Genomic DNA, 26,764 nt, shown 5'->3' on the forward strand with positions numbered 1-26,764 from the left:
GTGGAACCGTACCCCAGTGAGAGTCAGTGTGTGTGGAACCGTACCCCAGTGAGAGTCAGTGTGTGTGGAACTGTATCCCAGTGAGAGTCAGTGTGTGTGGAACCCATACACCAGTGAGAGTCAGTGCGTGTGGAACTGTACCCCAGTGAGAGTCAGTGTGTGTGGAACCGTACCCCAGTGAGAGTCAGTGTGTGTGGAACTGTACCCCAGTGAGAGTCAGTGTGTGTGGAACCGTACCCCAGTGAGAGTCAGTGTGTGTGGAACTGTACCCCAGTGAGAGTCAGTGTGTGTGGAACCGTACCCCAGTGAGAGTCAGTGTGTGTGGAACTGTATCCCAGTGAGAGTCAGTGTGTGTGGAACTGTACCCCAGTGAGAGTCAGTGTGTGTGGAACTGTACCCCAGTGAGAGTCAGTGTGTGTGGAACTGTACCCCAGTGAGAGTCAGTGTGTGTGGAACTGTATCCCAGTGAGAGTCAGTGTGTGTGGAACTGTACCCCAGTGATAGTCAGTGTGTGTGGAACTGTAACCCAGTGAGAGTCAGTGTGTGTGGAACTGTACCCCAGTGAGAGTCAGTGTGTGTGGAACTGTACCCCAGTGAGAGTCAGTGTGTGTGGAACTGTATCCCAGTGAGAGTCAGTGTGTGTGGAACTGTATCCCAGTGAGAGTCAGTGTGTGTGGAACTGTACCCCAGTGAGAGTCAGTGTGTGTGGAACTGTAACCCAGTGAGAGTCAGTGTGTGTGGAACTGTACCCCAGTGAGAGTCAGTGTGTGTGGAACTGTATCCCAGTGAGAGTCAGTGTGTGTGGAACTGTACCCCAGAGAGAGTCAGTGTGTGTGGAACTGTACCCCAGTGAGAGTCAGTGTGTGTGGAACTGTATTCCAATAAGGAATTCGTGGTAAAGCAATTAGCTTGGAAATTCTTTGGTCTTTCTGAGTATTAATTGCTAAACTTCCCCTCTCCAGTCTCCTGTTGTAATTTATCCATGTAACTTTTCTCAACCCAGGGGTGGTTAAGCGGTCCAGTGGAGGGCACCGTAAGTAATTGTTCTACTTGCACTATTTGTGACGCCATGCATGGCTTGCCCCTTTATGTGGTGATTGCCTGGCTCACTCGCCTTGTAGATTTCAGCATTAACAAGCAAGCCATTTTTTGTTGGTTCTTGTAAAGGCACATGGAACCTTGTAGGAAAAAGACTTTTCTTCATACAGCCCCTTTCACAACCTCAGGATGTCCCAAATGCTTCACAGCCAGTGAAGTATTTTGAAGAGTACTCTCTGTTGTTTTATAGACAAATGAGGCAGCCAATTTGTGCACAGCAAGTTCCCACAAAGAGCGATGTGGTAAATGGTCTGTTTAGTGGAATGCTGGTCCAGGCCACTGCGCTTCTTCAAATAGTGACCGTGGGACCCGTTACATCTGAGAGTGCAGACGGAGGCTGAATTTAACTCCCTCAGTACTGCTCTGGGAGTGTCAGCGTGGATTATGTGCCGAGGTCTCTGGAGTGGGACTCGAACCCATGATCTTTTGCCTCAGAGGTTGTGAGTGTTACCCAGTGAGCTCCAGCTGACACCAGAATTAATGCTTTGATCTCCCAGATACCCAAAAGTAGCCATGTTTAAAACTCAACAACAGGAAGTGTTTTGAGGGAGGTAAGAAGAATCTTTGGCTTGCAAGAAAAACCTTTCCAGGCAGTCTGAGGTAGAGTACTGATAAACTGAAATTCTAAGCATTTATTTAACATTTTCTGGTGGAATTAACCATCTTATTTTCTTTGTTTTTTGAATAAAAACATAACAAGATTTTAACTAATTCAAATACCTAATATACCAATGTTAATAAAGGCTGCTGATATTGTATTTAAATAAACTTATCAGCTCACTTTGCACCTATCCCTGTAATCCACATTCCCAGTTATTTGTTCAGCTCCTAGTTACATTGCCTGGAAATCTTGTTTATTTCCCAAAGTTTTAATCAGTAAATTAACTTGCTGAACCTTGACTCTGGTTACCAGTATTAACTAGCTGACAAGCTCAGACTGTGGTTCCTAGTGACTATTCAGGAACCAGTGCTCTGCTGAAAGTACCCTGTTCACTGGCATGAGCTCAATGCTTCTCAAAACTTTCACCATACCCTTTAAAATAATGTGGTTTTGTTCAAAGATGGGAAAAGAAAATTTCAGTCATTGGCACATGGGAACACAAGGAAGAGGAGGAGGCCATTCAGCCCATTGGGCTTGTTCTGCCATTCAATGAGATCATGGCTGATTTGCAACCTGATTCCATATAGCTGCCTTTGCCCCATATCGCTTAATATATTTGGATAACAAAAATCTATCAATCTCAGATTTAAAATTAACAATTGAGCTGGCAACAACTGTCATTTGAGGAAGAGAATTTGAAACTTCTCCCACTCTTTGGGCAGAATTGATGCTCTTCCCCCATGGTGGATTTGGAAGCAGGGAGAGCATTTAATTGGGCAGGATGGTGGCAGGTGGGAACTCCGCCACCTTCCCGCCTCCACCCCGATTAAGTCCATGGTGGGAAAGCCTGTGGATGGCCTTCCTGCCCTGCTGCCAATTGAGGCCCCGAAGTGGGCAATTAATGCCCAATTAAAGGCCTTATACAGCTGCTGCTGGTGTTAACCCAGTGGTGGGTGGGTCTGTCGCCACACGGAGCACAATGTGCAAACCTGGGTGGGGTTGCTTGTGGTCTCCCAGAGGTTGGGGGGGGGGGCAGTCGGAGGTGGTGGTTTTTTCATGTTCAAAGGCACTCAATGCCTGATCGAGGGCCCCGGCATCTGGAAGGGGAGGGCCCGCCTCCATCACTTAACTCTGGCCCCCACCCTCCCTCCCACCACATCCTGGGGTTACCAGTGGCCAGAAACTCAACTGGAGTAGCCCCATAAATACTGTGGCTACAAGAGCAGGTCAGTGGCTGGGAATTCTATGGTGAGTAATTCACCTCCTGACTCCCCAAAGCCTGTCCATCATCTACAAGGCACAAGTCAGGTGTGTGATGGAATACTCTCCACTTGCCTGGATGTGTGAAACTCCAATAACACTCAAGATGCTCGACAGCATCCAGGACAAAACAGCCCGCTTGATCAGCAGCCCATCTGCCACCGTAAACATACACTCCCTCCAACACCGATGCACAGAGGCAGCAGTGTGTACCATGTGCAAGATGCACTGCAGCAACTCACCAAGGCTCCTTAGACAGCACCTTCCAAACCTGCGACCTCTACCAACTAGAAGGAAAAGGGCAGCAGGTGCATGTGAACATCACCACCTGCAAGTTCCCCTCCAAGTCACACACCATCCTGACTTGGAACTATATCGCCGTTCCTTCACTGTCGCTGGGTCAAAATCCTGGAACTCCCTTCCTAACAGCACTGTGGGTGTACCTACCCCACATGGACTGCAGTGGTTCAAGAAGGCAGTTCACCACCACCTTCTCAAGGGCAATTAGGGATGGGCAATAAATGCTGGCCTGGCCTGTGACGCCCACATCCCATGAATGAATAATAAAAAGTTCCCTATTCCCAGACTCTCCAACCAGTAGAAATGATTTCTCTCTATCTACCCTATCTGTTCCCCTTAATATCTTAAAACTCTGATCCAATCACCTCTTAACCTTCTAAATTCCAGGGAATACAAACCTAGTTTGTGTAAGCCGGCTTTGTAATTTAATCCTTGGACCAGGTATTATTCTGGTAAATCTACACTGCACTCCCTCCAAGGCCAATATATCCTTCCTAAGATCTGGTGCCCAAAACTGCTCCCAGTAACTCCAGGTGTGGTCTAACAAGGGCGTTTGTATAACTGAAGCAGGACTTCTACCCCCTTGTATTCTAGTTCTCTCGATATAAGATCCAGCATTCCATTAGCCTTTTGATTATTTTATGTCTCCATTCATGATATTTTTCTGATCAATGTAGATGGACCCCCAAGTCTCTTTGGACTTCCACTGTTTTCAGCGTTTCACCATTTAGAAAGTTCCCTGTTCTATCCTTTTATCTTTAAAGTGGATGACCTCACATTTGTCACTGTTTTTCCCATTCACTTAGTCTCTCAATTTCTCTTTGTAATTTTATGCTTCCATCTACACTGATTTACAATGCCGCTTATCTTTGTGTCATTGGCAAATTTGGATAGGTGGCTTTAATAAATGCGGGGGATGGTTGAGACCCAACACTGATCCCTTTGGGTGGGGGGGGGGGGGGGGGGCACCACTAGTCACATCCTGCCCAAAATGCAAAGAATATTTCTCTAAATATTAAATGTTAATTTGTTTTTCACAATGTTACGGAGATAAATAGCTTTATCACCACAATCACTATGATTTTCCTTCCTGCAATCAGTGTTCAGTGGCTAAAAAGCTCATTGTTTTCTGCCTGGTGTCCCAGTTTATAAACTCTGCCCTGTGTGTAAGTGACCCATGCCAACTAGGAAGGTCCCAAGTTTGATCCCAGGTCTGTGTTGAGTTAGTTGATTTCAGAGCCAGCACATGGGCTCAGACAGTTGCCCCTCTGTTGGTGAGGAGAGGTAAGTCAGCTAAGAGTTCCTGCCCGATCGCTATGCGATGGTGTCAGCAGTAAGTACATGCGTGCTGACGTTGAGTGGACCGGGTCAGGTTTGGCTGTGACAACAGCCTCCTTCATGTCTGAATAACTGCCCAGCACTCACCACCCAGGCTCACTAAACAATGGCCACTTGATGATGTACCAGAAGGAGATAACACCCAAGAAAGTGGATCAGGCCCCCTTCCATCCCCCTGTACCCCCCTCCCAGCAGGAGTCAGTTTCTTTTCAGGAGAAATTATTGTTATGTTACTGGACTAATAATCCAAAGAATGTGAGTTCAAATACCACTATGACAAAAACCTGGAAATAAAAAGCTGGTCTCAGTAAAAGTGACCATGAAGCTGACGGATTGTCGCTAAAATCTCAATTGGTTCACTAATGTCCCGTTAGGGAAGGAAGCCTGGTTTGGCCTACACGTGACTCCAGTCCCATATCAACACGTTTGACTCTTAACTGCCCTCTGAAGTGGCCTAGCAAGACGATCAGTTGTATCGAAACCATTACCAGTGATTCAAGAAGGCGGCCCACCATCACCTTCTCAGAGTAACTTATGATGGGCAATAAATGCCGACCTTACCAGTAATGCTGACATACTAATGTTCGGAAAGTGATTCTGTTTTGTTTAAACATATTTTTAAAGGAATTTATGGTTAACTGAATAAATGTTGAACCAGGTTTTGTTTTAAAAAAAGAGAGCCATCAAGAGGACACTGAGGCAGCTGCATTGGCAACAGGGTTGCTGGTTGTCACATGGCTCGGGTTAGGGATGGAACAGAAACCGTGGTAACAGGGGCAGAGAAATGACAAGTGCTCCTTTCATTGGACAAGCCCAGTAGCAGTAGAGCACCTGGAAGAGCAGAAAACTGACAAGCTTTTTGGTTGTTAGTCAGAGTGAGTGTGTTTTACATTGCGGAGTGAGATAAAGTGTAGTCTTATACAGAAGAAAGAGAGAATTCCAAGGAAGAACAGAAGACTACAACCCAGCTCACTTTCCAGAAATTCTCTAAAATTCTCTGAGAAGTCCATTGTGTCAGTTCATCTTGTTTCTTTTATTTGAAGAAAGCCTGCTAAAAATAATTCCCACCGCCGCCTGAAGAGAACTGTTCTAGGGGGATTTCGTTGGCCTGTCTGCGTGTGCTCGGAGGTTGAGCTGTGTGCTGGTTTTGGTGCAGCGTATCTCATCTGCTGTTTTCTTCAGGGGTGGGCAAGTGATCTGCCCGGGTGTGTTTTTGTCTGTAACAGAGCTCTGATCCAAAAATCCCTTTTTATTTTGTCGGTTAACCGGTGTATATATGTGTGTGTGTCTGAGTGTGAAGAGGCTAAGGTAAAAAAAAAGGTAACTTTTAAAATTTAATGTTGGGATTTTTAAAAATTTGATCTGTGTGTTTATATTTACTTCATAACTTGTTAAAACATATTTTATAATAAACTGACAATTTAGTTGTTCAGTAAAGAAACTTGGTTAGTATGTTCTATTCTGGGGAAAATAGTGTATATGATTGCCTGTATTTGTAAGTGGGAAAATTTTAAGGAATATAGTGTGACCTGTGGAGAAGTGGGACTGAATTAACAGTGCACTCCTCCCGCCTCAGTGGTAACACAAATATTGTTTCTAAATAGGAGAAAAATAAAGTATTAATTAAAAGTTAAATCCTCTCCCCCATTTTTGTTAACAGGTTCTCGATGTGAAGAATGTGCACCTGGCTACTACGGTAACCCCTTACTACCGGGTGGCAGGTGTTTGCCCTGCCAGTGCCACAACAATATTGATGTCAGCAATCCTCAGTCATGTGACCGACAGACGGGTCAGTGTCTGAAGTGCCTGTACAACACGGAGGGGACTCACTGCGAGCGCTGTAGGCTGGGTTACTATGGCGATGCCTCTCGACGCAGCTGCAGAAGTAAATTTTACATTTTTTATATATGAGGAGAATTATTTTTACGCAGTGAGTTGTTGTGATCTGGAACGCGCTGCCTGAAAGGGCGGTGGAAGCAGATTCAATAATAGCTTTCAAATGGGAATTGGATAAATACTTGAAAAGGAAAAAAATGCAGGACTATGGGGAAAGAGCGGGGGAGTGGGATTAATTGGAAAGCACTACCAAAGAGCTGTCAAAGGCACAATGAGCCAAGGGACGTTCTGAATATGCACCTCAAGTGCCATAACCTGCAGGGCTATGGACTAAATGCTGGAAGGTGGGATTGGACTGGGTGGCTCGTTTTTTGGCCGGCACAGACACGATGGGCCAAGTGGCCTCTTTCTGTGCCATAAACTTTCTATGGTTCTATGACATCTTTCTGTGCTGCAAAACAGCCCAAAATTTGTTCCCAAAATTACTGTGAGTTTAATGGTGCTTGCTGTTATTAATATGTCAATCATCCAGCAACTTGTGGCAACAAAGATATTTCCATTGAGTTAAGAACTGCTACAAATTCCTTGACGATTAGTGTCACTCCACCGTTAGCCTCACGAAAATGGGAGCTCACCCTCAACCATCCTGTGAATTTCAAGAAATTGGTGCATTTGTACAGTAACTAAACTTGCCACGGGAAGTTAGGCCTAGAACTTAACCCAAAATAAGAACCTTTTCAATGAGATTTATGTTTCTGCAGTGCCACTCTACCTCTCTGGCCCAATAAGGGAAAAATGTGAACAGTGGAAATTCATCCCTGCAAATATTAACTTGTTCCTAAACTTTTCTTAAAGTTGAAGTTTTTACATGTTTTTTTGCTTCTCCTTTCTCTCTTTTCTCTCTCTTACTCAAACCTTTCTTTCCCTCTCTTTGCTTCTCTTTCTGAACCTAATTTCACTCTAATTCACCCTATTTCCTCCTCTGCCATTCTTCTGTTTCTTTCTTGCTCCTTAAATCTTGTTGCTTAAGGAGATAGACTGTTGGTCTCACATGCCCTGTTGTTCTCGCCGTACCGTTAGCTGTTCAAACTTGCAGCAACGTACAGCACAAAATATATTTGAAAAGTGAGGGAAAAAGTCTAACTCAGGAGGAGCGCTGAGAGATTCCCTATTCCTGAAAATTCTGGGCCAATATATTTGTGACGTGATAAATTGTAAAATGTAAGCTTTATGGTTGGTCGAAATGAGATAATTAATTGAAGATTGCCTTTAACCCCACTGCTTTTGCTAAATATGTTTTTGTTGTTTGGCACAGAGTGTACATGTAATCGTCTGGGCATCAGGCACGACCAGTGCCTGTCAAGAGATGAGTGTGCGTGCGATCAAACCACAGGGCAGTGTTCCTGTCTACCCAACGTGATGGGTCAGAACTGTGATCGCTGTGCCCCAAACTACTGGAACCTGGACAGTGGGTCAGGGTGCGTGCCCTGCATGTGTGCCAACATCAACTCCTTCACCTCCAACTGTAATGAGGTGAGTCAGGAGCAGAAATCATAGTTGCAGCAAAAATGTAAAGCCAGAGCAGACAACAGTGAGTTGATAGACCACTGCCAGAGTAATACATTCTCCACTCTCGGATTATTCCATCCTGTTTAATGCCCCAGGGCTGCCTCTGAGTCAGCAGGTTGTGGATTCAGTCAGAAGGTTGTGAGTCCAAGTCCCATTCCAGGACTTGAGCACAGTGGCGCAGTGGTTAGCACCGCAGCCTCACAGCTCCAGGGACCCGGGTTCAGTTCTGGGTACAGCCTGTGTGGAGTTTGCAAGTTCTCTGTGTGATCGCGTGGGTTTCTGCCGGGTGCTCCGGTTTCCTCCCACCGCCAAAGACTTGCAGGTGATAGGTAAATTGGCCATTGTAAATTGCCCCGAGTGTAGGTAGGTGGTAGGGAATATGGGATTGCTGTAGGGTTAGTATAAATGGGTGGTTCTTGGTCAGCACAGACTCGTTGGGCCGAAGGGCCTGTTTCAGTGCTGTATCTCTAAAATAAATAAATAAATAAATCTAGGCTGACACTCCAGTGCAATACTGAGGGAGTGCTGCAGTGTCTGAGGAGCCATCTTTTGGATGAGATGTTAAACCAAGGCCCTGACTGCCTTCTCAGGCAGATAGAGTCATAGAGTTATACACCACAGAAACAGGCCCTTTAGCCCATCGTGTCTGTGCCGGCCGTTAAGCACCTATCTATTTTAATCCTATTTTCCAGCACTTGGCCCGTAGCCTTGTATGCTATGGCGTTTCAAGTGCTCATCTAAATACTTCTTAAATGTTATGAGGGGTCCTGCCTCTACCACCCCTTCAGGCAGTGTGTTTCAGATTCCAACCTCTGGGTGCAAAGGTTTTTCCTCAAATCCCCTCAAAACCTCCTGCCCCTTACCTTAAATCTGTGTCCCCTGGTTATTGACCTCTCCACTAAGGGAGAAAGTTTCTTCCTATCTAACCTATCAATGCCCCTCATAATTTTGTATACCTCAATCAGGTCCCACCTCAGTCTTCTCTGCTCCAAGGAAAACAACCCCAGCCTTTTCAGTCTCTCTTCATAGCTGAAATGTTCCAGCCCAGGCAACATCCTGGTGAATCTCCTCTGCACCCTCTCCAGTGCAATCACATCCTTCCTATAGTGTGGTGCCCAGAACTGTACACAGTACTGCAGCTGTGGTCGAACTAGTGTTTTATACAGCTCCATCATAACCTCCCTGCTCTGATATTCTATGCCTCGGCTGATAAAGGCAAGTATCCCATATGCCTTCCTAACCACCTTATCTACCTGTGCTGCTGCCTTCAGTGATCTATGGACAAGTACACCAAGGTCCCTCTGACCCTCTGTATTTCCTAGGGTCCTACCATCCATTGTATATTCTCTTGCCTTGTTAGTCCTCCCAAAATACATCACCTCACACTTCTCAGGATTAAATTCCATTTGCCACTGCTCCGCCCATCTTACCAGCCCATCTATATCGTCCTGTAATCTAAGACTTTCCTCCTCACTATTTACGACACCACCAATTTTCTTGTCATCTGTGAACTTACTGATCATACCTCCTATATTCACATCTAAATCATTAATGTACACTACAAACAGCGAGAGTCCCAGCACCGATCCCTGTGGTACACCACTGGTCACAGATGTAAAAGTTTCCGTGGTACAATTTTGAAGAAGAGTATGAAGTTATCCCCAGTGTCCTGGCCAATATTTATTGATTAATCAACATCACAAAAATAAATTATCTGGTCATTATCACATTGCTGTTTGTGGGATCTTGCTGTGTACAAATTGGCTCCTGTGCTTCTGACATTACAGCAGTGATTACATTTCAAAAATACTTCATTGTTGGAAAGCACTCTGGGATGCCTGCAGTCATGAAAGGCACGATGTACATGCAAGTCTTGCTTTTTTCAAGCCCCACTCCAGACACTCGAACACATTATCTCAGCCAACACTTCAGTGCAGTGCTGAACGGATGTTGCACTGGTAAAAGTGCCATCTTTCTGATGTGTTGCTAAGTCAAGGTCCTGTCTATATCTCAAAGTGGACATAAAAGATTTATGGAGGAGAGGAGTTCTCCCAATATCCTGGCCAACATTTATCCTTCAACCAGCACCAGATTGTCTGGTCATTGTTTTCCCATTCTCTGAATGTGGGCATTGCTTGCAAGGCCAGCATTTATTTTCCATCCCTAGTTGCCCTTGCACAGGTGGTGGTGGGCCTGCTTCTTGAACCGATGCAGTCCGTATGGTGCAGCTACTCCCACAGTACTGTTAGGCTCCAGGACTTTCATCCAGTGATGTTGAAAGAAAGGCCGATGATTGTTGTGCTGTGTTGCTAACCAGTGGTCGGGCATGCTCACCAGAACCATGTATCGCACCAATTTCTCCCAAGTATAGTGGCTTGGAGCAGGGAGGAATGCAAGTCCCATTCTGATCCTGATCCCAAGCCATGTTTTCTGGGGAGGTACAAGTGGAGACAGCAGCATCAGTGAGTTTGTGGGGTGAGAACAGGTGGTGGTGGGGGGGGGGGGCTTCAGCTGACCAATTCTCCAGAATTTCTTATAGAGCTGCTTAAAGGAAAAATTGTGGCAGCAGAGAACTGTCTATACCTGCCCTCACCTGTAGAGAGGACCCGCCAGAGAAAGGAAAAGTGGAAGGAAAAAAAGGAAAATGCCTCAAATCGTCATGCACAGCCTGACAAAATGGAATGGAATGATTTGAAATGTATGGATCAGTTTTCGCAGGTTGATTGGTGGTTTCTTTTTCTTCGCAGTTCACTGGTCAATGTCAATGCCGTCCTGGGTTCGGGGGTCAGTCTTGCACAGACTGCCAGGAGAATTATTGGGGTGATCCCAATGCGCAATGTCGAGGTGAGCAGCTGTCTGAGCATTGATTTTACAGAGAGGCTCATCACCAACAGGGCTCATGCTGCAATTTCTCTCCTTTCCTGTTTTAATTAGAAAAGAGATATCTACAGTTAAAATGGTGACAGTTGTGGGTTCGAGACGTGGCCCCATAATCCGCGTTGCCACTCCAGTGCACTACTGAGGGAATACTGCACTGCTGAAGGTGCCGTTTTTTGGACAAGCTGTAAACCAAGGCCCTGTCTACCCTCTTTGGTAGATGTAAAAGTTCTCTGGGAGTGTTTGATGGGGATAGTGTAGAGGGAGCTTGACTCTGTATCTAACCGCGTGCTGTACCTGTCCTGGGAGTGTTTGATGGGGGACAGTGTAGAGGGAGCTTTACTCTGTATCTAACCCCCGTTTTTTTTTTTCCTTTTTTAACCCCCCGTTTTTGTTTTTTTCTTTTTTTCCAAGGTGGCCTTTATACCCCAGGCCCCTTTTATATATTTTATGTCGAGGGGGCCTTTATTCCTCAGGCCCCCTTTATATACACACTTATATTTTTAAAATAACTTTATTAAAAACAGAAATAAACAAAAGCTCAAATTAAAATGCCATTTTTGGCGTCGACGATGCACTCCAGTCCCTGCGGTGCCCACCGGTCGCGGAAGGCCTCAAGCGTACCGGCGGACACCGCATGCTCCTTCTCCAGGGACACCCGGGCGCGAACGTAACCGCGGAAGAGGGGCAGGCAATCGGGGAGGACGGACCCCCCGACGGCCCGCAACCTGGACCTGTGAATTGCCACCTTGGCCAGGCCCAGGAGCAGACCGACGAGGAGATCCTCCTCCCGGCCCAAGCCCCTCCGCACCGGGTGCCCAAAGATCAGGAGCGTGGGACTGAAGTGCAGCCAGAATTTGAGGAGCAGCCCCTTCAGATACTCAAATAGGGGCTGCAACCTCGCACACTCCGTATAAATGTGGAACACGGACTCGTCCAGGCCGCAGAAAGTACAGGTGGCCTGGGGTGTGCGGGACCGGCTCCCGAGGAGGGTTTCGGGGCCTGGGTCCGATGAGCAGTTCCGGCCGAGCGGGGGTCAGCTCCGCCGGGAATGCTCCGCACTCCCGAGCCCCCTCGCCACCCACAGTGAGGGGCGTCCCGGGGGTTTCGGCTACTCCTCCGCCCGCCGGACCGTCCCCGGAGTCGGCCGCCCGGACAGCCGAGGCGCTCTCCTCCGCCGGCGGGGGAGTGCCCTGACTGGAGGCGACCATGTTCCAGACTCGGAATAGATCCCGGTAAAAGACAGGCAACTCCCTCAGAGAGGCGCGGCTAACGGACTCCACCGGGAGCTGCGTGTCGTCTTGAAGGCAGTGACACTGGCGGAAAAAATACGTCGCCAGCGCACACCATCTGGGAGGACGCTCGACGTACAGGTATCTCTGCAGGGTCCGAAGGCGGAGAGTCGCAGCCTGGGTGCGGACGCACACCAGCGACTGACCGCCCTCCTCAACCGGGAGACTCAGGACCACGGCAGAGACCCAGTGTTTCCTCTTGCCCCTGAAGAAATCGACGAGTTTCTTCTGGATCTTGGTGGCAAATACAGGGGACGGGGCCAAAGTGACCAACCGGTACCACAACATGGAGGCCACCAGTTGGTTTATGACCAACGCTCAGCCCCTGTAGGAAAGCACTCGGAGCAGTCCTGTCCAGCGCCCCAGCCGAGCGGTGACTTTCGCCTCCAACTCCTGCCAGTTTGTCGGCCAGGCTTCCTCAGCGGGGCTAAGGTGGACTCCCAGATAGAGGAGGTGCGTGGTGCTCCACGCAAAAGGTGTCATCTCCTCCGGCAGGGAGTCCACCCGCCACTGACCAACCAGGAGTCCGGAACATTTCTCCCAATTGATCCTCGCGGAGGACGCGGCAGAAAAGGTCTGCTGGCAGTCGCGCATCCTCCGCAAGTCAACGGGATCTGTGATTGCGAGGAGCACGTCGTCGGCGTAAGCCGAGAGGACGACCCGCATGGCCGGCTCGCGCAGAGCCAATCCCGTCAACCTCCTGCGAAGCAGGCACAGGAAGGGCTCCACGCAGATGGTATACAATTGGCCGGACATGGGGCATCCCTGACGCACTCCTCTCCCAAAGTGAAGGGGCGCCGTCAAGGACCCGTTAACTTTGACTAGACACTCTGCGGCGGCGTATAAAAGTCGGACATGGGCCACGAAATGCGGCCCGAGTCCAAAAGTGCGCAGAATCCCGAAAAGGTATTCGTGATCCACCCTGTCGAATGCCTTCTCCTGATCGAGGGAGAGAAAGGCGACCGACTGACCAGTCCTCTGGGAAAGATGGATCAGGTCCCGGACCAGGTGGATGTTGTCCTGGATGGACCGGCCCGGGACCGTGTAGGACTGGTCGGGGTGGATCATGTGGGCCAGCACGGAGCCCAGGCGGGTAGACATAGCCCGGGCAAAGATCTTATAATCCGTGCTGAGGAGGGGACCGGACGCCAATTTTTAAGCAGGCGGAGATCGCCCCTCTTCGGCAGCAGGACGATGACCGCCCTGCGCCACGAGAGGGGCATCTCCCCGGTCGCCAGGCTTTCCCCCAGGACCCGCGCGTAATCGTCCCCCAGGACGTCCCAGAACGCCCTGAGGAACTCCACGGTCAACCCATCCAGCTCTGGGGATTTGCCCCTTGAGAGCCGGTGGAGGGCGCCAGTCATCTCCGCCAACGTGAGCGGAGCCTCCAATCCTTTGGCGCCCTCCGGGCTGACCTGCGGCAGGTCCTCCCACAAAACTCTGCGCGCATCCTCGTTGGACGGATCCGGAGAGAACAACGCATTGTAATAAGTACGGATCAGGAGGCCCATTCCCTCCGGATCCGTGATGGAGGATCCGTCGTCGGCCAGCAGCTCAACGAGCTGCTTACGGACCCCCCGCCATTTTTCCAGCAAGCAGAAGGGTGAGGCGCGGTCCAAATCTTTCAGGATCTGGATCCGCGACCTCACGTACGCGCCTCAGGACCCTATGAGCTGCAGGTCCCTCAGCGCGCCCTTCTTCTCTTTGTACGCCTGCCACAGGGCCGGGTCCGCGACGGTATGACCGAGGCGGGTCTCCAAGTCGAGCACCTCCCTCTCAAGGCGCCCGATCTCGGCCTCCCGCCTCTTGGTCGACCCCTTCGGGTACTCCTGACAGAAGACGCGGATGTGAGTCTTGCCCACATCCCACCATAGCCTCAAGGAGGGGAAGCCCCCCTGCTTCCTTCTCCAGTCGGCCCAGAATCGACAGAACGAGTCCCGAAATCGCTCGTTCTGCAGCAGCCGGTTGTTAAAGTGCCAGTACGCGGACCCCGCCCACGTGCGGAGCGGAGTGAACTCCGCCCACACCAGGCGGTGGTCCGAGCATGGCACCAGCCGCATGGAGGCCGCCGAAACGCGGGAGACGTACGCCTGCGAAATGCAGAGGCGGTCGATTCGCGACCCCCCTCCTCCAGACCTCCACGTGAAGGCGCTGGAGTCGGGATGGAGATTCCGCCAGACGTCCACCAAGTTAAGGGAGCTGATCAGTCCCCTCAACTTCTCCACCGACGCTTGGCCGCGCTGGGGACCGGAGCGATCCCCCACCTCGAGGGTGCAGTTAAAATCCCCCCCGAGGATGATGCACTCGCCGTTATCGATGGAGCTCAAGAGAGCGGACACTTCTTCAAAGAAGCGCGCTTGCAACGTGCCGGGCCTGGGCGCGTACACGTTCACAACGTGGAGCGGCACGCTACCCAGGCGAACGGCGAGGTGGAGCAAGCGGCCCGGCACTAGCTCCTTGACCCCCAAGATCTCCGGCTGAAAAGTCGGGGCCAACAAGATAGCCACCCCACTAGAAATAGGGGTGATGTGACTCATGTAGACCCCACCCTGCCACTCCAGGAGCCAGGTGGCTTCATCTCCCGGAACGGTGTGGGTTTCCTGCAGAAAGCTCACTGCATATCTCCCTTCCCTAAGGACTGAGAGATTGTGAAATCTGCGGTGCGCCCCTCTGCTGCCGTTGATGTTGAGGCTGGCTATGGTTATCTTCATGTCAAAGGTAATTAAAAACCCATCACAAACACCTCACTGTGAGGAGGGAGTGGAAGTGCACCTGGCCCTCCACTCCCCCAGCAACCCATTGAGGAACACATTAAAACGGCGCCTCTCAACCAGTTTCACGTCCGCGCGCTTGCCCGCTATCTTAAGGGCGGCACGGACGGACTGTATGCTCAGCGCCAGATTCGACCAACGGTCGAGGGCCAGCTGAACTTTATTGCGGCAACCCCTGCAAGCCGCGAGGAAATCCCGGAGTTCCGCCGTGGGGATGAGAGGAGATTCGGTGGGAGGCACGAGGGATTCCACCACCTCACTGGCGATGGAATCAAGATCATCCTCCGTGCCCCGCACCGAATCCCCATCCTCCTCCGGGTCGTCACCGCCAGCGGCCGACACATCCACCACACACTGTGGGGCGGACGTCCCGGCCGCGCCAGCTGGTCCCGCCTCCGTCACGATCCCACCCCCAGGATCGATGGCAGAGGAGCCCTCTCTGGGTTCTATTGTGAAACTGGAGCCTGTAGGCACCAGCGGTTCAGGACCCCCCTCCACCTCCGTCCCCAGGCCAATGAGTGGTCCAGGGGAGACAGATGTTCCGGACTCCGGGAAACCAGCCGGAGCCGAGACCGGAGGCGGAGGGAGGAGGCTATCTCCCGCTCCGCCAGCACCCACAGGCCCAGCAGATGGGGCAGCATTCTCAGTTATAACTGGGTCGGGTGTCTCCTGGTTGGTGGTGGACTCCGGCTGGGAGGCCCGACCCTCTGGGGCCTCGCCCTCCCCTTCATTCAGGGCACCCGACCCAGTAGCAGTGGCAGAATGGGCGGCGTCCCCAGGCTCCCCCACCACAAGCAGGGCCCCACTTACTCCTTCAGGAGGGGCCTCAAGTACCGGGGCCTTCCCCTCCCCTCCATCCTGAGGAATAGAGTGCTCCTGCCCGGACTTTGCAGCCTTGGTGGTGGCGGTAGGGGAAACCTGGGGACCCGAAACAGGAGACAGCTCCCCTCCAACAGATGGGCCCTGCGCCTCAGGGCCCCTTGTTACCTCTGTGGAGGGGTGCCTTCTCCTCTTTTTCCCAGTTGTGTGCGGAGGCTCAGAGGCCTCCACCTCCACAATCTCCTTTTTTTTATTCACCCTGGGCCTGAGCCCAGCCCTGGGGCAAGTTGACTTCCCGAGAACGGGCCTTGGGCTGAGCTCAGACCCGGGTAGTGTCACGGTGTCCAGGGGACGCGCCTCTCGATGTTTATTTCCCCTCCGCGCCTTCCTTCCACTTGGACGGTCACCCCACTCCCTGCCGGAGGCCGTGAAAACCACAGGCTCCGTTACCGACTGAATGGTATCTGGTGGTGGTGTAGGGGGGGTGGGAGGAGGTGCAGCGTCGCCACCCTGGGCCGCCGAGTTGGAGTTGGCAGCCGGGAGGTTGGGGCAGTTCTTACGAACATGCCCCACCCCCTTACAGACATGGCACCGCACCCCATCCAAGGTCCAGAAGACGCGGTAGGCCGTCCCCTAGAATTCTACATAAAAGTGGCCCTCTGTCACCTCCTCCCGCGCCAGCTGCATGAATAACTGGCGGCGGAAGGAGTACACGTGTCGGAGGCTGTTCTCCCGAAGACCGAGCGGGACTGGGGTGAGCCCCGTCTTTACCTCCCCCAGATGGTGCAGGTGGGAAGGAGCAGCTCACCAGGAATGAAGGGCGGGACATTGGACAGAATAAGCCTTTGCGCAGTGGCCTCCAGGGGGTCCACTGGCAGAAAGGTCCCGCCCACGGTGAGCCCCTTGCTCAGAGCCAGGGACACCGCCCGCCCGGTCTTCAGGAAAAACACTGCCTTCCCGTACATTTTAGAGGCTGCAACAATGGCCGAAGGGCCGACAACCTCGGCCATTGCTTTCACGCATGCCTCGATAGTCATGTTCGGGTGGACGTTGCTCTTGACTCCATGCTTCGATGTTAATAAAGCAAACGGACGGGGCAACAGGTGCAGCCGCAGCAGCATATGAACGGGAAGGCCCCGCCACCGGCGAAGAGGGGCTTGCCATGGGGTCGCAGAGCTACGCCCACCCCCAAGAAACAAAGCACACGACAGTTTTCTTAACCACAAACAATATGATGGGGGAGGGGGGGATGGGAGTAGAGGAGGATAGGGCTGAAAAGGACAAGGAGAAGAGAGGATAGGTGGCCGAGTGATGGAAGAGAGAGAACAGCTGCAAGGATGTTACACTTCAATTGGTGGTTGGAGCACCTTCCTGCAGAGTCGACACTCCACTCTTCCAGTTAGGGGAGGGTTCTTCACCCGGGTCGGTTAGGGCCGCCCGGTTCTCTCCCTTTTCTGTTGTTGTATAAGGATTTTCTTCAGCCGGGCAGCTCCAGCCGTCCCGAGCCACACAGTTGGGGGTGGGGAGGGAGCCCCTTTTGTGCAGGATGGCAGATAAACACAAGACCAAATACAAGGGCTCCCTATAGAATTTGGCAGCCCCACCCCTGGATCTTCCGGTGCCTTCTCCCTCCCCCAACAGTCCAAACAACCAACAGTTCTCTGGTGCTCCAACACCCACCTCTCCAAAATGACTCTCAGGTCTTCTTCGTCTTGAAAAAGTGCAACAGTTCCACAGTAAATACAGCTGTCTAGTCACCTCTCTGCAGTAACTCCAGTCTCCTCTCTCCTCTCCACTTGCAGTTGCTGCAGCACAGGTGCAGCTGCTCCCCCTGATTGCTGGCAGGAAGTGCTCCAAATTGACCAGCCAATCCCAGTGCTGTACCTGTCCTGGGAGTGTTTGATGGGACAGTGTTGAGGGAGCTTTACTCTGTATCTAACCCCCTTTTTTGCTTTTTTTAGGGAGCTTTACTCTGTATCTAACCCCGTTTTTTTTTTTTTTTTGTAGAGGGAGCTTTACTCTGTATCTAACCCCCGTTTTTTTTTTTTTTTTTTTCTTTTTTTTTTCTCCACAAGGTGACCTTTATACCCCAGGCCCCTTTTATATTTTTCACATCGAGGGGGCCTTTATCCCTCAGGCCCCCTTTATGTACATATTTACAGTTTTAAAATAACTTTATTAAAACAGATAAATAAACAAAAAACTCAAATTAAAATGCCATTCTCGGCGTCGACGATGCACTCCAGTCCCTGCGGTGCCCACCGGTCGCGGAAGGCCTCAAGCGTACCGACTGACACCGCATGCTCCTTTTCCAGGGACACCCGGGCGCGAACGTAACCGCGGAAGAGGGGCAGGCAATCGGGGAGGACGGAACCCCCGACGGCCCGCAACCTGGACCTGTGAATTGCCACCTTGGCCAGGCCCAGGAGCAGACCGACGAGGAGATCCTCCTCCCGGCCCAAGCCCCTCCGCACCGGGTGCCCAAAGATCAGGAGCGTGGGACTGAAGTGCAGCCAGAATTTGAGGAGCAGCCCCTTCAGATACTCAAATAGGGGCTGCAACCTCGCACACTCCATATAAATGTGGAACACGGACTCGTCCAGGCCGCAGAAAGTACAGCTGGCCTGGGAGTCCGTGAACCTACTTAAAAGCCTATTGCACGGGACTGCTCTGTGCAGCACCCTCCACCCCAGGTCCCCGATGTAAAGGGGGAAGACTCCCGCGTAGAGAGACCTCCATCGGGGTTTCCCCTCGCCGCCAGTTGGCAACGCGGACCGCCAGGGCGTGTCCGGCCGGCTGACGAGGGCGAGGAAGTGGAAAGTGTGCAGGAGCAGCCCGTACAGGAAACCCCTCCGCGCCGATTGGAATGGCACGGAGGGCATTCCCGAGAGGCGGCTCGGGTTGTGCGGGACCGGCTCCCGAGGAGGATTTCGGGGCCTGGGTCCGATGAGCAGTTCCGGCCCAGCGGGGGTCAGCTCGGCCGGGATCGCTCCGCACTCCCGAGCCCCCTCGACACCCGCAGTGAGGGGCGTCCCGGGGGTTTCGGCTACTCCTCCGCCCGCCGGACCGTCCCCGGAGTCGGCCGCCCGGACAGCCGAGGCGCTCTCCTCCGCCGGCGGGGGAGCGCCCTGACTGGAGGCGACCATGTTCCAGACTCGGAAAAGATCCCGGTAAAAGACAGGCAACTCCCTCAGAGAGGCGCGGCTAACGGACTCCACCGGGAGCTGCGTGTCGTCTTGAAGGCAGTGACACTGGCGGAAAAAATACGTCGCCAGCGCACACCATCTGGGAGGACGCTCGACGTACAGGTATCTCTGCAGGGTCCGAAGGCGGAGAGTCGCAGCCTGGGTGCGGACGCACACCAGCGACTGACCGCCCTCCTCGATCGGGAGACTCAGGACCGCGGCAGAGACCCAGTGTTTCCTCTTGCCCCAGAAGAAATCGACGAGTTTCTTCTGGATCTTGGTGGCAAATACAGGGGGCGGGGCCAAAGTGACCAACCGGTACCACAGCATGGAGGCCACCAGTTGGTTTATGACCAACGCTCGGCCCCTGTAGGAAAGCACTCGGAGCAGTCCTGTCCAGCGCCCCAGCCGAGCGGTGACTTTCGCCTCCAACTCCTGCCAGTTTGCCGGCCAGGCTTCCTCAGCGGGGCTAAGGTGGACTCCCAGATAGAGGAGGTGCGTGGTGCTCCACGCAAAAGGTGTCATCTCCTCCGGCAGGGAGTCCACCCGCCACTGACCAACCAGGAGTCCGGAACATTTCTCCCAATTGATCCTCGCGGAGGACGCGGCAGAAAAGGTCTGCTGGCAGTCGCGCATCCTCCGCAAGTCAACGGGATCTGTGATTGCGAGGAGCACGTCGTCGGCGTAAGCCGAGAGGACGACCCGCATGGCCGGCTCGCGCAGAGCCAATCCCGTCAACCTCCTGCGAAGCAGGCACAGGAAGGGCTCCACGCAGATGGTATACAATTGGCCGGACATGGGGCACCCCTGACGCACTCCTCTCCCAAATCGAAGGGGCGCCGTCAAGGACCCGTTAACTTTGACTAGACACTCTGCGGCGGCGTATAAAAGTCGGACCCGGGCCACGAAATGCGGCCCGAGTCCGAAAGCGCGCAGAGTCCCGAAAAGGTAATCGTGATCCACCCTGTCGAACGCCTTCTCCTGATCGAGGGAGAGAAAGGCGACCGACTGACCAGTCCTCTGGGAAAGATGGATCAGGTCCCGGACCAGGTGGATGTTGTCCTGGATGGACCGGCCCGGGACCGTGTAGGACTGGTCGGGGTGGATCATGTGGGCCAGCACGGAGCCCAGGCGGGTAGACATAGCCCGGGCAAAGATCTTATAATCCGTGCTGAGGAGGGAGACCGGACGCCAGTTTTTAAGCAGGCGGAGATCGCCCCTCTTCGGCAGCAGGACGATGACCGCCCTGCGCCACGAAAGGGGCATCTCCCCGGTCGCCAGGCTTTCCCCCAGGACCCGCGCGTAATCGTCCCCCAGGACGTCCCAGAACGCCCTGAGGAACTCCACGGTCATCCCATCCAGCCCTGGGGATTTGCCCCTCGAGAGCTGGTGGAGGGCGCCAGTCAGCTCCGCCAACGTGAGCGGAGCCTCCAATCCTTCGGCGCCCTCCGGGCTGACCTGCGGCAGGTCCTCCCACAAAACTCTGCGCGCATCCTCGCTGGACGGATCCGGAGAGAACAACGCACTGTAATACGTCCGGACCAGGAGGCCCATTCCCTCCGGATCCGTGATGGAGGATCCGTCGTCGGCCAGCAGCTCGACGAGCTGCTTACGGACCCCCCGCCATTTTTCCAGCGAGTAGAAGAAGGGTGAGGCGCGGTCCAAATCTTCCAGGATCTGGATCCGCGACCTCACGTACGCGCCTCGGGACCCTATGAGCTGCAGGTTCCTCAGCGCGCCCTTCTTCTCTTTGTACGCCTGCCACAGGGCCGGGTCCGCGACGGCATGACCGAGGCGGGATTCCAAGTCGAGCACCTCCCTCTCAAGGCGCCCGATCTCGGCTTCCCGCCTCTTGGTCGACCCCTTCGCGTACTCCTGACAGAAGACGCGGATGTGAGTCTTGCCCACATCCCACCATAGCCTCAAGGAGGGGAAGCCCCCCTGCTTCCTTCTCCAGTCGGCCCAGAATCGACAGAACGAGTCCCGAAATCGCACGTCCTCCAGCAGCCGGTTGTTAAAGTGCCAGTACGCGGACCCCGCCCGCGTGCGGAGCGGAGTGAACTCCGCCCACACCAGGCGGTGGTCCGAGCACGGCACCAGCCGCATGGAGGCCGCCGAAACGCGGGAGACGTACGCCTGCGAAATGTAGAGGCGGTCGATTCGCGACCCCCCTCCTCCAGACCTCCATGTGAAGGCGCTGGAGTCGGGATGGAGATTCCGCCAGACGTCCACCAAGTTCAGGGAGCTGATCAGTCCCCTCAACTTCTCCACCGACGCTTGGCCGCGCTGGGGACCGGAGCGATCCCCCACCTCGAGGGTGCAGTTAAAATCCCCCCCGAGGATGATGCACTCGCCGCTATCGATGGAGCTCAAGAGAGCGGACACTTCTTCAAAGAAGCGCGCTTGCAAAGCGCCGGGCCTGGGCGCGTACACGTTCACAAAGTGGAGCGGCACGCTACCCAGGCGAACGGCGAGGTGGAGCAAGCGGCCCGGCACTAGCTCCTTGACCCCCAAGATCTCCGGCTGAAAAGTCGGGGCCAACAAGATAGCCACCCCACTAGAAATAGGGGTGAGGTGACTCATGTAGACCCCACCCTGCCACTCCAGGAGCCAGGTGGCTTCGTCTCCCGGAACGGTGTGGGTTTCCTGCAGAAAGCTCACCGCGTATCTCCCTTCCCTAAGGACTGAGAGATTGTGAAATCTGCGGTGAGCCCCTCTGCTGCCGTTGATGTTGAGGCTGGCTATGGTTATCTTCATGTCAAAGGTACTTAAAACCCGTCACCAACAGCTCACTGTGAGGAGGGAGTGGAAGTGCACCTGGCCCTCCACTCCCCCAGCAACCCATTGAGGAACACATTAAAACGGCGCCTCTCAACCAGTTTCACGTCCGCGCGCTTGCCCGCTATCTTAAGGGCGGCACGGACGGACTGGATGATCAGCGCCAGATTCGACCAACGGTCGAGGGCCAGCTGAACTTTATTGCGGCAACCCCTGCAAGCCGCGAGGAAATCCCGGAGTTCCGCCGTGGGGATGAGAGGAGATTCGGTGGGAGGCACGAGGGACTCCACCACCTCACTGGCGATGGAATCAAGATCATCCTCCGTGCCCCGCACCGAATCCCCATCCTCCTCCGGGTCGTCACCGCCAGCGGCCAACACATCCACCACACACTGTGGGGCGGACGTCCCGGCCGCGCCAGCTGGTCCCGCCTCCGTCACGATCCCACCCCCAGGATCGATGGCGGAGGAGTCCTCTCTGGGTTCTATTGTGAAACTGGAGCCTGTAGGCACCAGCGGTTCAGGACCCCCCTCCACCTCCATCCCCAGGCCAATGACTGGTCCAGGGGAGACAGAAGTTCCGGACTCCGGGAAACCAGCCGGAGCCGAGACTGGAGGCGGCGAGAGGAGGCCATCTCCCGCTCCGCCAGCACCCACAGGCCCAGCAGATGGGGCAGCATTCTCAGTTATAACTGGGTCGGGTGTCTCCTGGTTGGTGGTGGACTCCGGCTGGGAGGCCCGACCCTCTGGGGCCTCGCCCTCCCCTTCATTCAGGACACCCGACCCAGTCGCAGTGGCGGAATGGGCGGTTTCCCCAGGCTCCCCCACCACAAGCAGGGCCCCACTTACTCCTTCAGGAGGGGCCTCACGTACCGGGGCCATCCCCTCCCCTCCATCCTGAGGAATAGGGAGCACCTGCCCGGACTTTGCAGCCTTGGTGGTGGCGGTAGGGGGCACCTGAGGACCAGAAACAGGAGGCAGCTCCCCTCCAACAGATGGGCCCTGCACCTCAGGGCCCTGTGTTATTTCTGTGGAGGGGTGCCTTCTCCTCTTTTTCGCACTTGGGCGCGGAGACTCAGAGACCTCCATGTCATCAGAGGCCTCCGCCTCCGCACCCTTTTTTCCTTTTTTAGTCACCCTGGGCCTGAGCCCAGCCCTGGGACAGGTGGATTCCATGGGAATGGGCTTTGGGCTGAGCTCAGGCTCGGGTTGAGTCAAAGTGTCCAGGGGACGCGCCTCACGATGTTTCTTTTTTCCCCGCGTCTTCCTTCCGCTCGGACGGACGCTCCCCTCCCCGCCAGAGGCTGTGAAAACCACAGCCTCCGGAACCGACTGAGCGGTGTCTGTTGGATGTGCGGGGGGAGTGGGAGGAGGTGCTGTGGAACCACTCTGGGCCGCCGAGGTGGAGCTGGCGGCCGGGAGGTTGGGGCAGTTCTTCCGAACATGCCCCACCCCCTTGCAGACATGGCACCGCGCCCCGTCCGAGGTCCAAAAGACGCGGTAGGCCGTCCCCTGGAACTCCACATTAAATTGGCCCTCCGTGTCCTCCTCCCGCGCCAGCTGCATAAATAACTGGCGGCGGAAGGAGTAGACATGTTGGAGGCTGTGCTCCCGAAGACCAAGCCGGACTGGGGTGATCCCCGACCTCACCTCCCCCAGATGGTGCAGGTGGGGGAGGAGAAGCTCACTGGGAATGAAGGGTGGGACGTTGGACAACATTATCCGATGCGCAGTGGCCCCCAGAGGGTCCACTGGCAGGAAGGTCCCCCCCACAGTGAGCCCTTTACTCAGGGCCAGGGACACCGCCCGCTCGGTCTTCAAAAAGAACACAGCCTTCCCATACATCTTTGAGGCCGCAACAATGGCCGAGGGGCCGACAACCACGGCCATTGCCTTAACGCAGGCCTCAATAGACATGTTGGGGTGGGGATAGCTCTTCACCCCATGGCTGCATGTCAATAATTTAAAGGGTGACGGGGCCACGTGGGCAGCCACAGAAGCTGCAGCTGCGTAGGTAGTAGAGGGCCCCACCACCGGTGATGAAGGGCTTGCCATGGGTCCAAGAGCTAAACCCACCCCAAATTGTGGACTTGCACACTAAATAACAGATTCACAGAAAAATTGAAAAGACAAACAAACAAACAACAGGTTAGTGGAGAGGCTGAGGTAAGAGAGGAGAGGTAAAGACAGGCTGGAAGGGATGACTTGCTTTCTGGAGGTGGTGCTCACAGTACACTTAAAACAGTCTTTGAAGTTGGTCTTCCGGTCTTCTGGTTGGGGGAGTCGTCTTCACCTGGGTCAGCTGAAGCTGCCCAGGCACTATCTATCCCCTTCCGTCTGTTTAGCTGGGCAGCTTCAGCTGACCCAGGCTTGGCAATTGGGGTGGGGAGGGAGCTTTCCTGTGTGCTTTTGCAGCTGCACAGATTCCTGTTGAATTGGCAGCCCCACCCCTTGTTGTTCCAGCCACTTGTTCCTCCCCCAACAGTCCAAAGTAAATTACTGGTGTTCAGCACCCACCTCCAGACAAAGCCTTGTTTCCACAATATGTCCCTTTCTTCTCTTTAATGGAGACTGTTGTTGGAGTTTTCCACTGCTTGTTGGTAGCTGCTCTCCCTTGCTCAGTGCAGCTCCTCTCTCCACCTCTGCAACCTCCAACTGCCACCAGCACTCTCAGCTGCACCTCGTTGATGCACTCAGGCTCCCAAATCAGTGGGCAGCCAATCCCAGTGCTGTACCTGTCCTGGGAGTGTTTGATGGGGACAGTGTAAAGGGAGCTTTACTCTGTATCTAACCCCGTGCTGTACCTGTCCTGGGAGTGTTTGATGGGGACAGTGTAGAGGGAGCTTCATTCTGTATCTAACCCCCTTTTTATTCTGTACCTCTCCTGGGAGTGTTTGATGGGGACACTGGGTTCCCAAAATCAAGAGTGTTCCAATCCCCAGCACCACCATCCTTTATATTGATGAGCACAAAAATTCATTAAAATTATTGATATCCTGCATATTCATGAAGTCGACTGTTGGAAATTTATACAGCATTTCAGACATGAGCTTCGCAGGCAAATAGATATGGCTGTACTATGGCACTGCATAGCCTGGCCCAACTCAAACATAAGAAGGCTGATTTTTCTATCACTCCTGTCCCGGGTGCTGGATAGGACAGTGTTTCCAAAGGGCTCTGTGTCTGTGTAGATCTTGATCATTCAGGCTGTGCTGCCCAGGTATTGGGGTGGAAGTAGCGGTGTACAATAGGTCTTGGCTACCAGCATCAAGACTCTGACTGCCTCAGGACAGACCAGGCCATTCAGGAGGTCCCAAAGCATAAAGATCCAACAACAACCATCTGGATTTATATAGCGCGTTTAACATCATAAAATGTCCCAAAGCACATCACAGGAGCATTATATGACAAAATTTTACACCAAGCCACATAAGGAGATATTAGGTCTGATGACCAAAAGCTTGGTCAAAGAGATAGGTTTTAAGGAGTGTCCTAAAGGAGGAAATTGAGATAGAGAGGCAGAGAGGTTTAGGGAGGAAATTCCAGAGCTTAAGGCCTCGGCAGCTGAAGGCACGGCCACCAGATGTGGAGCAATTAAAATTGGGCTTGCACAAGTGGCCAGAATTAGTTGAGCGCAGCTATCTCAGAGGGTTGTGGGGCTGGAGGGAGAGGTGAGGCCAGGGAGAGATTTGAAAGCAAGGATGAGAATTTTAAAATCAACAGCCAATGTCAGTTAGCGAGCACGGGGGTGATAGGTGAACCGGGACTTGGTGCGAGTTAAGACACAAGCAGCAGAGTTTTGGTTGACCTCAAGTTTACGAAGGGTAGAATATGGGAGAACAGCCAGGAGTGCATTGGAATAATCAAGCCTAGAGGTAACGAAGGCATAAATGAGGGTTTCAGCAGTAGATGAGCTGAGACAGGGACGAAGTCGGGCAATGTTACAGAGGTGGAAATAGGCCGTCTTAGTGATGCTGCGAATATGAGGTCGGAAGCTCATCTCAGGATCAAATGTGGCACCAAGGTTGCGAACAGACAGGCTTAATCTCAGACTGTTGCCAGGGAGAGAGATGGAGTAAGGAGCTAGGGAATGGAGTTTGGAGCGGGGTCCAAAAACAATGGCTTAATTCTTCCCAATATTTAATTGGAGGGAATTTCTGCTCATCCGGTACTCATTCTTTCCTTTTTCTTTGGCCTCCTTGTCTCGGGAGACAATGGGTAAGCGCCTGGAGGTGGTCAGTGGTTTGTGGAGCAGCGCCTGGCGTGGCGAGAAAGGCCAATTCTAGAGTGACAGACTCTTCCACAGGTGCTGCAGATAAAATTGTTTGTCGGGGCTGTTACACAGTTGGCTCTCCCCTTGCGCCTCTGTCTTTTTTCCTGTCAACTACTAAGTCTCTTCGACTCGCCACACTTTAGCCCCGTCTTTATGGCTGTCCGCCAGCTCTGGCGAACGCTGGCAACTGACACTCACGACTTGTGATCAATGTCACAGGATTTCATGTCGCGTTTGCAGATGTCTTTAAAGCGGAGACACGGACGGCCGGTGGGTCTGATACCAGTGGCGAGCTCGCTGTACAATGTGTCCTTAGGGATCCTGCCATCTTCCATGTGGCTCACATGGCCAAGCCATCTCAAGCGCAGCTGACTCAGTAGTGTGTATAAGCTGGGGATGTTGGCCGCCTCGAGGACTTCTGCGTTGGAGATACGGTCCTGCCACCTGATGCCAAGTATTTTCCGGAGGCAGCGTAGATGGAATGAATTGAGACGTCGCTCTTGGCTGACATACATTGTCCAGGCCTCGCTGCCATAGAGCAAGGTACTGAGGACACAGGCCTGATACACTCGGACTTTTGTGTTCCGTGTCAGTGCGCCATTTTCCCACACTCTCTTGGCCAGTCTGGACATAGCAGTGGAAGCCTTTCCCATGCACTTGTTGATTTCTGCGTCAAGAGACAGGTTACTGGTGATAGTTGAGCCTAGGTAGGTGAACTCGTGAACCACTTCCAGAGCGTGGTCGCCGATATTGATGGATGGAGCATTT

At 53.3% G+C, this 26,764-nt stretch overlaps 1 protein-coding gene across 1 annotated transcript in view; it reads left to right on the forward strand.

Moving 5' to 3' along the window:
* Window positions 1–26,764, forward strand: part of LOC137380299 (laminin subunit beta-2-like) — a 283,335-nt gene that overhangs the window by 221,340 nt on the left and 35,231 nt on the right. Inside the window, exons 21-23 of the mRNA XM_068052207.1 lie at window positions 6,258–6,482; window positions 7,749–7,966; window positions 10,750–10,846. Coding sequence (XP_067908308.1) covers window positions 6,258–6,482; window positions 7,749–7,966; window positions 10,750–10,846 — 540 coding nt within the window. The remainder of the gene's footprint in view (window positions 1–6,257; window positions 6,483–7,748; window positions 7,967–10,749; window positions 10,847–26,764) is intronic.

This window comes from Heterodontus francisci, chromosome 19 (assembly GCF_036365525.1).
Source record: "Heterodontus francisci isolate sHetFra1 chromosome 19, sHetFra1.hap1, whole genome shotgun sequence".
NCBI lineage: Eukaryota > Metazoa > Chordata > Chondrichthyes > Heterodontiformes > Heterodontidae > Heterodontus > Heterodontus francisci.